This window comes from Hypanus sabinus, chromosome 12 (assembly GCF_030144855.1).
Source record: "Hypanus sabinus isolate sHypSab1 chromosome 12, sHypSab1.hap1, whole genome shotgun sequence".
Taxonomy (NCBI): domain Eukaryota; kingdom Metazoa; phylum Chordata; class Chondrichthyes; order Myliobatiformes; family Dasyatidae; genus Hypanus; species Hypanus sabinus.
Window position 1 is genome coordinate 59184905 of NC_082717.1, and position 12990 is coordinate 59197894.

At 35.8% G+C, this 12990-nt stretch overlaps 1 protein-coding gene across 7 annotated transcripts in view; it reads right to left on the reverse strand.

Annotated features, from left to right (window-relative positions):
- Positions 1-12990, reverse strand: part of usp34 (ubiquitin specific peptidase 34) — a 319734-nt gene that overhangs the window by 48565 nt on the left and 258179 nt on the right. For all 7 annotated transcript variants that reach the window (XM_059986017.1, XM_059986013.1, XM_059986016.1 and 4 more), the window contains exons 69-76: positions 12137-12215; positions 9252-9378; positions 8580-8687; positions 6983-7087; positions 6757-6881; positions 5760-5883; positions 3304-3383; positions 233-373 (exon numbers count right to left, since the gene is read on the reverse strand). In XM_059986017.1, the coding sequence (XP_059842000.1) occupies positions 233-373; positions 3304-3383; positions 5760-5883; positions 6757-6881; positions 6983-7087; positions 8580-8687; positions 9252-9378; positions 12137-12215 (889 nt within the window). The remainder of the gene's footprint in view (positions 1-232; positions 374-3303; positions 3384-5759; positions 5884-6756; positions 6882-6982; positions 7088-8579; positions 8688-9251; positions 9379-12136; positions 12216-12990) is intronic.

Below are 12990 nucleotides of genomic sequence, written 5' to 3' on the forward strand. Positions count from 1 at the left end.
ACAGTCAGAGGTGACAGTTAATTCAGCTCTAAATACCAAAACTAGCCACTTACTCTCAAAGACCCAATAATCCATCAGAGACCAACACATAAACACTCACAACCAAATCAAATTTCCTTAACGTATACCATGCGTTTGCAATGATTTAAAAAAATTCTATAAGAGTAAGACACCAGGTGAAATTTTAATAATGAATATTGATTACAGTGTGGAAACAAATGTGACAACATACCTTGGGGAGGAAACAAGCAAGAAAAGTATAAACTGCATTATTGTTTATACAGATCCTTTCATCCATAAGAATACACTTAATATATTCAGCAAATACTGGTTCATCACACAGCAGTTTAACGCAATTCTTTGCCATAGTTGACTGGAAAAGAAAGTCACAAATGAGAAGTGTACAAAAAGAAAACTTAATGAGGTTTATTTGTGCAGTATTAAGTTGTTTCTCTCTTAGCAGCCAAGAGGATCAGTAAGCTAAAGATGGTTAGGTCTTGCTTCTGTTCTCTAACTAGCAGTTTCCCCATGGAGAAAATTCAGCCCCCAAAGTAACTAACATGGCTGAATTTCATATACTTTAAAGAATAGTTACTCTTTACAATGACCTAGACATCATCACCTAATTCCAACAGTTCCAAACAGAATCTCAGAGGTTTCATCATTTAAACATTGGTAAGCCCTAGACTTATTACAAGTATTGCCAAAGGAGAGGAAAGTACCTCCAGGATTTCCTCTGCCATTAATTTCAACAGCAATTGTAGAGTTTTGGTTTTGGAGCCAAACATTAATTTATTAAAAATATTTTCCATTTAATGCTTTTAGTTATGTGTTTTTAGCTAAACTGTCTATTAATTACATTAGGGACATTCAAAACTATTTAAAATCCTTTTTTACTTTGATGCTACAATACTGGGCATGGAGTTTTATTCACTGTTAAAGGTCTTTAGGTAGCTTCACCAGTGGTGCCCTCTTCAATGGAGACAAGAAGTACTACCAACTTGAAGACCTTACCATTATAGCTTTGGATAATTCTGGCCAGTGAAATTCACCCTGTGTAGCTGAATCAAGTATTTGCACAGCTGGAGGGAGGACTTCTGGTAACAATTCTAGCTAGGTGAATGGGCTGACAAATGGCATTATTTTGAGGTACCACTGACTTGATGTGTCAACTATTAAGTGCATATTTGTCATGAACAGAACTAATGGCACCAAAACAAAGCATATTAAGTTATATTGCATAATTTAAATTTTAACTGATTTCTATCCTGCTGTAAATTGTTGATTTTACAGCAACTATAGGGAAAACTGTTCATACATAAGAACTTAAAAGATATGGGTGTAGTATATACAATTCAGCACCTTGTGCTTGCCCTATCAATAGTCAGCATCACTTTGTAGCATTAACCCCATACCCCTTGGTTCCTTAATATCTGAGTGTCCCTCCGTCTCTCTTACTTCTTCCTTCACTGAATCTCCACAGTCCACTTGAGTACAGAATTCCAATGATTTATGTCCTTTGCATTCAACTTGATACTAACTAACTTTTAGTTACTCAAAATCAGGCTCAGAAACATTGTTCACATCAAACCTGTGGGCATTTTTGTATATTTCAATAAGATCACCTCCTATTCTTCAGTCTGTTTAATCTCTCCTCATACAATATCACCCCCACCTCCAGAATAAATTTGGTAATCTTTTTCTCCAAGTACATCATTGTGGGAGATTAGGGAGACCAGACCTCTATGAAATATTCCAGGTATTATCTCAAAAACCCAAATAATTGGAGTCAACTTGTCTACTCTTGTACTGAAAATTGTTCACGTCAGGCTAAACTACTACTTGCTTTCCTAATTGCTTGCTAAACGTTCATATTAATGTTCAAAAAACACTAAACAAGAATAACCTGTCACTCTTTTATTTTCTAAAAGGTGAGAAATTCAGAAATCAGAGGTGCAAATGGACTTGAGAGTGCTCATGCAGGATTTCCTAAAGATTAACTTGTAGTGTTAAGAAATTAGTTGTGGTAAGAAAGGCAAAAGCAATGTTAGCATTCATTTTGAGAGGACTAGAATATAAAAGCAAGAAAGTATTGCTAAGGCCTTGTGAGGCACTGGTCACTTGGAATATTTATCTAAGAAAGGATATGTTAACATTAGAGATGGTCCTGAGGAGGTTCAAGAGAATGATCCTGCGAATGAAGGGACAGAGTGGATGTTTCTTAAAGTGGGGGAGTCTAGGACCAGAAGGTCAGCCTCAGAAAACAAGGACATTCCTTTAGAACAGTAACCAGGAGGAATTCCTTTAGCCATAAGGTGGTGAATCTGTGGAATTGATTGCTACAGTTGGCTTTGGAGGCCAAGTCCTAGGGTATATTTAAAGTGGAGGTTGATAGGTTCTTGATTAGTAAAAGCGTCAAAGGGTATGGGGAGAAGGCAGGAGAATGGGGTTCAGAGGGAAAATAAATCTGCAATGATGGAATAATGAAGCAGACTCAATGGGCCAAATGACCTAATCCTGATATGCCTTTTGGTCTAAGGTCTCTGTTTACTAACACCTTTTGGTCTCTCAGCATTTAGAAAAAAAACTTCCATTTTTTCCTCCCATAGTGGACGACCTTATATTCCCTCTGTTATATCCTTTCCTTTTCATTTAAACTGGCTATATCTCCTTGAAGCCTTTGTTCTCCTCACAACCTGACTGCATCAACTACAAACTGGGATATTTAAAGCTTGATCCCTCATCCAAATTACTAATAAAGATTGCAAGTTTTCACAGACACATCTCGATGAAAATCATCTCTCATATCTGAAACAATAGGGATTGTATAGTTTTAGAATAAAGGTAGCATTTTTAAAAAAACATCTCCATATACATACTTGTCCATGAAACACTTCATAACTTTAACATCAATCTATTTCATATAATGAAACATAAAAACAGACAATGTTTGAAACACTCAACAGGTCAGGCAGCATATGTGAAAAGAGAAGTACAGTTAATTTTTTCAAGTTGAAGATCCTTTGTTAGGCCTGCTGATAGTTTTCAACATTGTCTGTGTTTACTTCAGATTTCCATCATTTGCAGCTTTTTAATTTTCTATAACACTCATAAGTTACCTGTTAAGGATCTAACTCAATAAGCCAAAAATAATCTAAAACTAGAGATGCCAACAAATTATCAATATTGTCAGACTCTTAAAATTCAAAAAAACTTTTTAATCATACAGAATAATTATCACAATTTATTTATTCTCAAAGGTGAAATTAAAGCACACCACAAATGAGAAAAGAGGTAAAATACCTGAGATTGGAAAATCTCTGTCCACAGTTTAGGGAATAATGCTAAATGCAGAGGTAAACCTTCATATGCTATCAGGACACCTATATAATGACAATAAACCACACAGTCAATGAAGAAGCAAAAATAACAATTTGAACTACAGTTCAATAATGGACAATGTAGGCACACTCATCTTTCTAAATTTTCAACAGTGAGTTAAAATAAGTTTTCAAATGGAATGCCATGCAAATGGCTGGTATGTAATTTGTTTTCATAAAGTTTGGATAATTTATGAAGAAACCGTTAAAAGCTATAGTGGTTACATATACGAAACCTTAGAACAAGTAATGAAATCAAATTTTACATAGATTCAAATAAAGTTAATAAATTAAAACTTCTAAATCTTACAATTTCAATAATTAAATACGAATAATGATTTAAATTTTAAAGTCATAAAGGAATTAATGGCAATACAGATAATTTATCAAAGTTTCTTCTTCCTGATTCATTAAGTCTTCAAGTTCATTTATTTTTTTATTAATTGAAGTGTCTATCACACAGATAGTAATGAAGAGGTGCAATGTAGACTGTCTGGTTGAGTGGTATCGCATACAATCTCACACTCGGTATCAGCAAAACCACAGGATTGATTGCTATCTTCAGGGAAGGGAAATCAGGATAACATACACCAGCTCTCATTGAGGGATCAGTAGTGGAAAAGAAGTAGCTTTAAGTTCCTGGGTGTCGACATCTCTGAGGACCTGTCCTGGGCCCAACACACTTGATGCAATCAAGAAGAAGTTACACCAATAGCTCTGCCTTGTTAGAGAAGTTTGAAGACATTTGGTATGTCACTAAAGACTCTTGCAAATTTTATTGTACAGTGGAGAGTATTTTGACTGGCTACATTAAAGCCTGATATAAAGCTTCCAATGCACAGGGTCATTAGTAACTGTAGAGGGTTGTGAACTTAACCAGTTCCATCACAGGCACAAACCTCCCACCACTGAGGACATTTTCAAGAGGCGGTGCCTCAAGAAGGTGACATACATTATTAATGTTCCTCACCATCTATAATACATTTCTTGTTACTACTATCAGGGAGTAAGTACAAGGAGCCTGAAGACCCATATTCAATAGATCAAGAGCAGCTTTGTACCCTCCATCAACAGAGTTTTGAATGGTCCATAAACACTGTCTCATTATTTCTTTTTTGTACTAGTTATTTATTTTGTAATTTATAGTGATTTTATGCCTTTGCACTGTACTGCTGCTGCAAAGCAACAGATTTCATATCGTATTAGACAGTGATAATAAACCTGATTCTGACATTTACCACATTTAATTTTTGTCAACTGGGCTCTCATAACTTTTTTTATGCAGAAACTCCCAGGAGTGGAAATGCAGTTAACATCCCACTAAAGTCCATCTGACCCTCAGCAGCCTAACCCTTTCTAAGCAGCATGTAATGCACATGCAGGATTACATCAGTGAGCTTTTGTTGTCTGCTTCCTACACCATGGGTAAAAATTCCTGGTATGTCCCGAAACAAAACTCCCACAACTGCACCCCCAATCTCTTGAAGCTATTTCAAGTATTCTTTCCCCACAATAAATGAGCCAAATGCTTTAACCCATAGAAAAATTAAGAAAAGGGGAAGCAGCAATAGAAGAAACTAAGACTGGGTAAAAGTTAAAAATAAATTATATATCTTTTAAAAAATAGAATTTCCTCTCCCTAAAGTAACTTGACCTCTATTGGGATTCTATATATCTTGCACTTTATAATACTTATCCAATATTGTTTGTCTAATCATCTCTCCAGCGTTACTCTTTTAAATGACTTCCTTAGTTCTTCTGTACCTGCACCTCCTATTCATTTTATCTTTGAAACCTACCTTCTTGATCCTTTTACCTAATTTATCATTTTCACTAGAAACTATATCATGACTTTATCCCAATAAACTACCTTGATTTGCTTTCTAAGTTGAAGGTACTGTATATATCTAAGCTTCTGTCACGTTTTGAAGGATGCTGTAGAGTGATTATGTAACTGCACATAAAAATGAAATCTGAAATTATGCTACTGAGCTTTGTTTGAAGATTACAAAGCAAAACTGTACTACATCACAGAAGTCTGTTGGAAGTGTCAGTTAGTCCCAGATTCCACCCACCATAAAATCTCGCCTGCCCTGCTGCATAAAACTGCTTCAGATTTAGATCCAAAAGCCATCCAACAGAGTCAAAATAACTTTTGACCCAATCTTAAATGTTGGATCTCTGAACTGACCTGATGTCCACTGAAGCATTTTCGACGGCTTTTGAACAGCGCTTAAGTGCATCTGACAAGGACATTTATAAACTATTCAAATTAATGATTTTTATTTTAATTATCAGAAACTAAAGCAACAAAGTTTAAAGAAAAACAGTTTAAAATACAAATAATTAGCCATTCAAACAGATTAGGTTAGTCCATACTTAATTTCACCAGGGTTTCTGTAAATTTTTCACAGTTCACTGCTACTCGGCACAGGAGATGGATGAACTGATGGTATGAAAGGAAGTAATCGACTAGCACACGATCATAAACATCATCTTTTCCCTGAAAAACAAACTAGAATTAGAAGAAACAAGAAGGTCTTCACAAAATTGTTACCATTTGTCTTCACCAGTTTGAAAATAGAAATTTAACATGCAGTCCAAAAACTAAATATCAATATATTTTTATGCTCGAAACCCTGAAACCTGGAATAGGAATAAAATTAAACTTTGGGGTATTTCCTGTATAGGCATTGTTTGTGAGAGTCAAAACAACTAATAGTTCATAGTGCTTCTTTGGAAGCATGCCGTGTACTAAACGTAAATGATACTTTTATGTACAAAAATTAATGGACAAAAAATATAATGTTCACAGTTACTTTTTTGGATAGTACATCAAACACCATTTTCTTTTAAATTAGATAGAATACAAGAGGTAACAGATAGTACAAGTTTGCATCAGAGCTGCCAGATGGAAATTCAAGTACAAACAGTTCTGTGGGTTGAATAATAAATACTAGGTTTAAACACAAAAACAAATCCATAAAACATACCTATGCTTAAATTATAATAAATAAAGGGAGATCAAAATCATCATCAAAAGAACTTTATAAACTTAATATAAATGCAAAAAAATTAAAAGAAAGAAACCATTAAATAAGCACAAGTTATCTTTTTTATGAGTAAATGTAAAGATGCATATGCAGATATTTCAGGTATCCCTTTTCCTCAGGACTGTTTAAGCATGTAATAATGCAGTCATTACCTTATATGATCACCGTGCTGATGGTCAGAAATTTGAAACGCAGGTGGTTGTGAAATTGAGCAACAAAAGCTCTGCATAAAAATGACTGTTTCTCTAATTTGTCTTTAAAAAAAGTACCCATACTTGTAAGCCTTGTCCTAATTAGAACACTTCCATGGAGGCTCAACATACCTTGCTAGTTTCCACCATTGTGGGCAAGAGGCACATATTGAGCTCTGGACGGGGAGGGCGGATATTATTCTTTCCACCCATTAACTTTATGTTCTCACGACAGGGAAAATAGGGGCCTAAAGACACTGTAAAACAAATTTTAATGATACATAAAGCATTATTTTCAAAGACAATTAAAGAGAATTTTTTTTAAAATGCTGATTAATTACTTAAAGATTGCACTTACTTGGTATATTACTATGGTGGTATGTACAATGATTGTGCTGAAGGAATGGTACCAAAGTATGAAGGAAATCATGAGGACTCAGAAGAACAAGTTCTTTTAAAACATCTAGAAAGAAATGACAATTTTGCTTAACATGAAGGAGTAGAGCATTTTATACAAGTGTTTTAAAAAATTCTCTGGAGTTGACCATTAAGCTGATTTGACAGTGCAGAATTTTGCAGCCATAAATTGTGTCATCATACAGGGAGAATCCCTACATACAACTATACTACAGAAATATTGTAAGACCATAAGATAAAGGAGCAGAATTAGACCAACAGTTGATTGAATCTGCTCTCCCATATCATCACAGTGGATCCAATTTTTGTCTTAGCCCCACTCTCCTGTCTTCTCCCTGTATCCCGGACCAACCAAGAATCTATTAACCTCTGCCTTAAATATACAAAAAGGATTGGCCTCCACAGCTGCCTGTGGCAAAGAATTCCACACATTCACCACTCTCTGGCTAAAGAAATTCCTCCTCATCTCCATTCTAAAAGGATGCCCCTCTATTCTGAGGCTGTACTATTTAAACAATATAGAGTTTTTATATCTGTACAAAATATAATTTCACAGATACTGTGCGGTATAATTCCACAAAGCCACACATTGCAATTCTGTTGATATTTGATAGGAAGAGATCAGAAAAACAACACTTTTGTTAATATTTCTGGAACTCATAAATTTATGACACAAGGGGCTTTTAATGCATGCCAAATGAAAAAGAATCAAGCTGCTCTGAATTTTCTTCACAGTTACAAATGAAACTATCTTTTGTTTTAAAATGTATTTTTATATCTCATGTAATAGGTTACAATGTAATTGTGTACCCTTTTCTTAAGATCATATTTCAAGTAAAAATAACTTCGGCATTCTGAATCAATCCTTAAATCTGATGACCTTGTAACTGGTATGTGATGAACATACTGCGAAAAGCTGCGGTAAATGAGGAACTTACATAAGTTACTGAAACTCACCATTCAATACAACAGAAATTTTTAAAACGTACATTACAACACAAAAAAATTGGGTTAATATAGCTCAATATAGCTCACTCACATATAATTTCATATAATTTTTTAACACTAGTTTGGAACTTGACTATTTTAAGATGTCAAACGAAACTACTTTTTCACTGAATTGAAGCAGAATCTCCATTATTTTAAGCTTTTTTTCCCTCTAAGTAAGCAGCATATTCTGAAATTATAGATGACTATGCTTCAAGCTTTACTAACTTCTTCCCTTATTAACCAAACATTAGTATCTGAATGGTATGTGCTAAATTATTACAAATGCCAGAATTATGACATACAGCAAAAACTACATTAAAGTTGGCAAAGCTATTTCATATGCAAGATTCTTTTAACTGTCAGGGAGCAGAGATTTAACTGGTAAATTTGTGAATCCAAATACCACATTGCATAAGATTTCCAAGAACTGCTTTGCCAATCAAATAACACTGAAGATTTACTTTCTGGATGACACTAGTTCATCCAGATGAATCAAAGATTCAAGTGGTGACTTATTTAGCCGAAGTACAATTTAAAGGTCCTATTACCTATACAAGCATTTCGAAGTTCTGGAGGACTATAGGAATTCAATAACGTGAGAAGCTTGTGAGCAAATTCAATTCTTTCCTGCCACTGGATCAAGGCTTGCTTAACATCTGCAAATGCAAGGTGAAAAAAATGAATCTGAAACTGAAAATACTTCAACATAACTGCAAATAAAATATCTCATTTATTGAAAATAATAAGCAATTTAAGAAGGCAACATGAAACATCCTATTGTAAACAAAGTCTACCAACAAAAGTAATTTGAAATAGTAAATGCAGTATAATAAGTACACATGGTTACTAATTCATGTACGCATAGTTCTGCTTTAAAAATGTGGCCTAGCAGGAAATAATATTTAATCATTGTTTCCTTTCATGTATCTCAACTGAAAATATCATAAATGTTAAAATTTAACATGACTGCAGATATATTTGTAATTTGAAAGCCTAGCTGCTTCATTCTTGAATATGATTGACAGATTTATTTTAAATCTGATACTCTGTAATTATGTCCACAGAAGCAAAATGAATATTAAAAATACTCCAACAGCCAGCTGAAAATCAAGTCATCAAAAGTAAACAATAAAACCAAAACTCTGCATTAGCCAACCTAATGTTCATCTCACAGACATGCATTTTCAAGCCTACCCTCAACATACGAGAACTGAACAAACCTTTCCGCTGTAGATACGGTCGAGTTGATTTCAAAACAGATAGAAAAATAGAGAGAAGTTCCACTAAGTCTCCAGTTACATGGCAAGCTGTAGCCTCATGGTACATCATGTGCAAAGTATTAAAAGACTGAAAAAAAAAATTATGGTTATATTTTAAGATATTCTTCTTAACAAAATCAACTTAATCCAATAAAGATAAAATTGTACAAAAACTAGTGGTGCTTGGGTAGCTGTCTGTCAACACAATGATGAACTTCAGTTCCCTGTCACTTTAACAATTCTCAAGGTTGCAACAAGTTTGGTCTACAGAACGAGAGATCACAGAGTGGTTTGGAGATTGTTCCTTGTGGACTTTACGTGCTAGCTTTAAAAAGTATGTGGACTGTCCGGACTTGTATGCAGAGTGGGGATTTGCTGGGTTATTAGGAAATTAGGAATGACCAATGAAAGGAAGCAGGGTATAAGAGGCAATGTGGAAGTGGGCTTGGTTTCGAGTGGTCAGGATTTAGCACAACCGGCTTTGCCAACAACAGGTAGAGGCAAATAATGAGACTTTTGGAATAATTTTGTTCATTGTAGAAGTTAAGCTTAAGAATTTAGAGCCAGAAGTGTAATAAATGCAGGCAGGATAATAGTTAAAGCAGTGGAAAGCTCCTTCTGTAAAGTGTGGGACTGCAGGGTACCTAATAGTCTTCCTGATGGAGATAACTGCAGGAAGTGCATTTAACTTTAGGTTTTGACTGACAAGGTTAAGGAACTGGAGCTGGAGCTGGGACTATCTGGGAGACTGAAAACCTCATAGATTAAATCTTTACTGAGGTGGTCACACACAGAGTGCAGGTTTCAGACAGTAGATGGGTGACCACCTGAGGAGTAAGCAGTTAGTGCAGGGTTCCCCTGTGGCCATTCCTCTCAGCAACAAGTATACCCCTGGGGGGGGGGTTATGACCAATCAGGGCACAGCAGCAGCTCCCAGGCCTGTGGCACTATGACCTGCTCTGAGGCTCAGCAGGGAAGGGCAAACTCAGGCACAGCAATAGTGATAGGAGACTTGATAGTTAGGGGGACAGACAGGAGATACTGAGGCCATGAAAGAAAAGCCAGAATGGTGACAGCCTCCCAAATGCGAGGGTGCAGGATATCTCAAAGCGGCTGCACAATATTCTCAAGGAGAAGGATGAGCAGCCAGAGGTCATGGTGCACACTGGCACCAATGACATAGGTAGAAAGGGTCATAGGTCTTCTCAGCAAGTATAGGGAAGTAAGACCATAAGGTATTGGAGAAGAATTAGACCATTCGGCCCATCAGGGTCCTCTGCCATTTCAACATGACTGATCCATTTCCCTCTCAACCTCATTGACCTACCTTCGCCCCATAACCTTTTGCATCCTGACAAATCAAGAATGTATCAACTTCTTAAATACACCCAGTCACCTGGCCTCAATTCCACCGATTCACCACCCTCTAGTTAAAGAAAGTCCTTCTAATTTCTCTTCTAAATGGACGTCCCTCTATTTTGAGACTGGGCCCTCTGGTTCTAGACTTCACCATCATTATACATAGCCCTTTCAACATTCAATCGGTTTCAATGAGATCCCTCCTCATTTTTCTAAATTCCAGCGAGTGCAGCCTACAATCGATGATTCCCGGAGTCATCCTCCAATATCAGCACATCCTTTCTTAAATAAAGGGCGCAAAACTGCTTACAATACCCCAAAGTGAGGCTTCAGCTGTGCCTTATTCAGCTTCAGCATTACATCCTTGCTTGTATATTCTAGTCCTCTTGAAAATAATGCTAACATTGCATTTGCCTTCCTCACCACCAATTCAACCTGCAAATTAACCTTTCTGGAATCCTGCACAAAGACTCCCAAATTCCTTTGCTCCTTGGATTTTTGAATTTTCTCCCTTTTTAGAAAATATGTTTTTATTCCTTTACTAAAGTGCATGATCCATCTGCCACCTATTTGCCCACTCTCATAATCTGTTCAAGTTCTTCTGCAACCTCTCTGCTTCCTCAACTCTACCTGCCTCTCCAGATGTCTTTATATCATCAGCAAACTTGGCCAACAAGAGGAGGGACTGTACTGGACCTGGTGTTGGGTATTGAGTCTGGCCAGGTGCCTGACCTTTCAGTAAGTGAACAGTTAGGGAACAGTGACCACGACTCCTTAAGACAGCTATAGAAAGGGCTATGTCGAAAGATGATAGATTTAGTTAAGAAGAAAAAGGAAAAATTTGTAGAGCTTTGGAAGCTAGTATCAAACAGAGCTCTACTTTTTTCTCCAACTTTTCTAGCTCTTGTTTGTTGATCCGAAACAAGTTTTCAGTCTCTTGACATTTTTGTTGCCCCTTTTCTGTGTACAACATTGATTTGCTGGATGGAGTCTTGTCCAAGTCCAAACAAAGTCATGTGGTTCAAAGTTTGTCCAAACTACAAATATGTCCATACGATTCTTGGCATAAAGGACCACAAAATCCTTAAGGAATGCAAGGTATCTTATAGAAATGGACAGTAATGGAATTCCCAAGAGAATACACAATACAATTAATTGCAATTCAGTGATTTGAGGTGCAGGGAAGACAAAGGAAAATTAAGCATATTGATTTTTAATAGATAACATGCCATTCATTCTTGCTGTTCTTAATATATCAGTTAAGTTAGTCATGTTGAAACGTTCTTTCTGATATACCCACAAAAGTTCAGGAGGATACTATTGAATGCATTCTGTTTGGAATTTTGGGCTTAGATTGGGTCCATTTAAATAGGTAGTTCTGAAATGAATATATGATGGCACATTATACACGTGCAAATTTCATATTTTTTCAAATGCAGAGTATGAAAGTACACAACAATGAATAAAAGACAACCAATTTAATGTACCTCCGTCATCAGAATCAGACCCCGATTGAAAACAACTAACAATCTATCTTCATCTGTCTCCAAGAGTATTCTGAAGGCACTGTAATAATAAAATGGTGAAATAAGGCATATTAAAAAAATGAGATATTTTGATGGAATACCACAATCCACTAATGATTAATGCCATTTACATACATTTTCATTATCTCTGATTGCTTGTTTTTGACAGCATCCCTATTTATTGCAATTACCAGAAAAATCTAATATAGCTATAATAATCACTATCCTATTTCCCTTACAATTACATATATCTTTCAATCTATAAATCATCAAAACTAATCATTTAAAATGGCACAAATTTTGTATAAATTTATTACAAAGAACATGGATTGATTAATGGCTTTTTAATTCATTAAGATATTAATTTTAATTGTTAATGAAAATATAACATTATATATGGGTTTGGAACTTCTACTGCATGGTACAAACTTATTACACACTGCTGAATTCAATCTTTAAGATCTCTACAGCAATACACTTCCAGAAGTTAGAACTAAGTTCCCCAAGCTTAGGTGCACATGTATTGTTCAGTTCAGGCCCCTAAATTAGAGTCTAAATCACCCTACAGAATCAGTTACAGGGTTCCTTCACCTTGACTGCTACCAAGAGTTTGACATGTTTTTCCAGCTGGATGACTTGTTTTGTTAATTATCATTTTGTTACTTCCATCACTCCCTCCAGCACTGTTATTCTCAGGCCCCCATGATTGTTACTTTGAGTCCACCTTCTCCCCTGCCTGGTGCTCTATACTAATCTACTGCATCCCCTCTCCCAATTATGAAATAGTGCTATCTGAAGATCTTGGTGAATGTTGA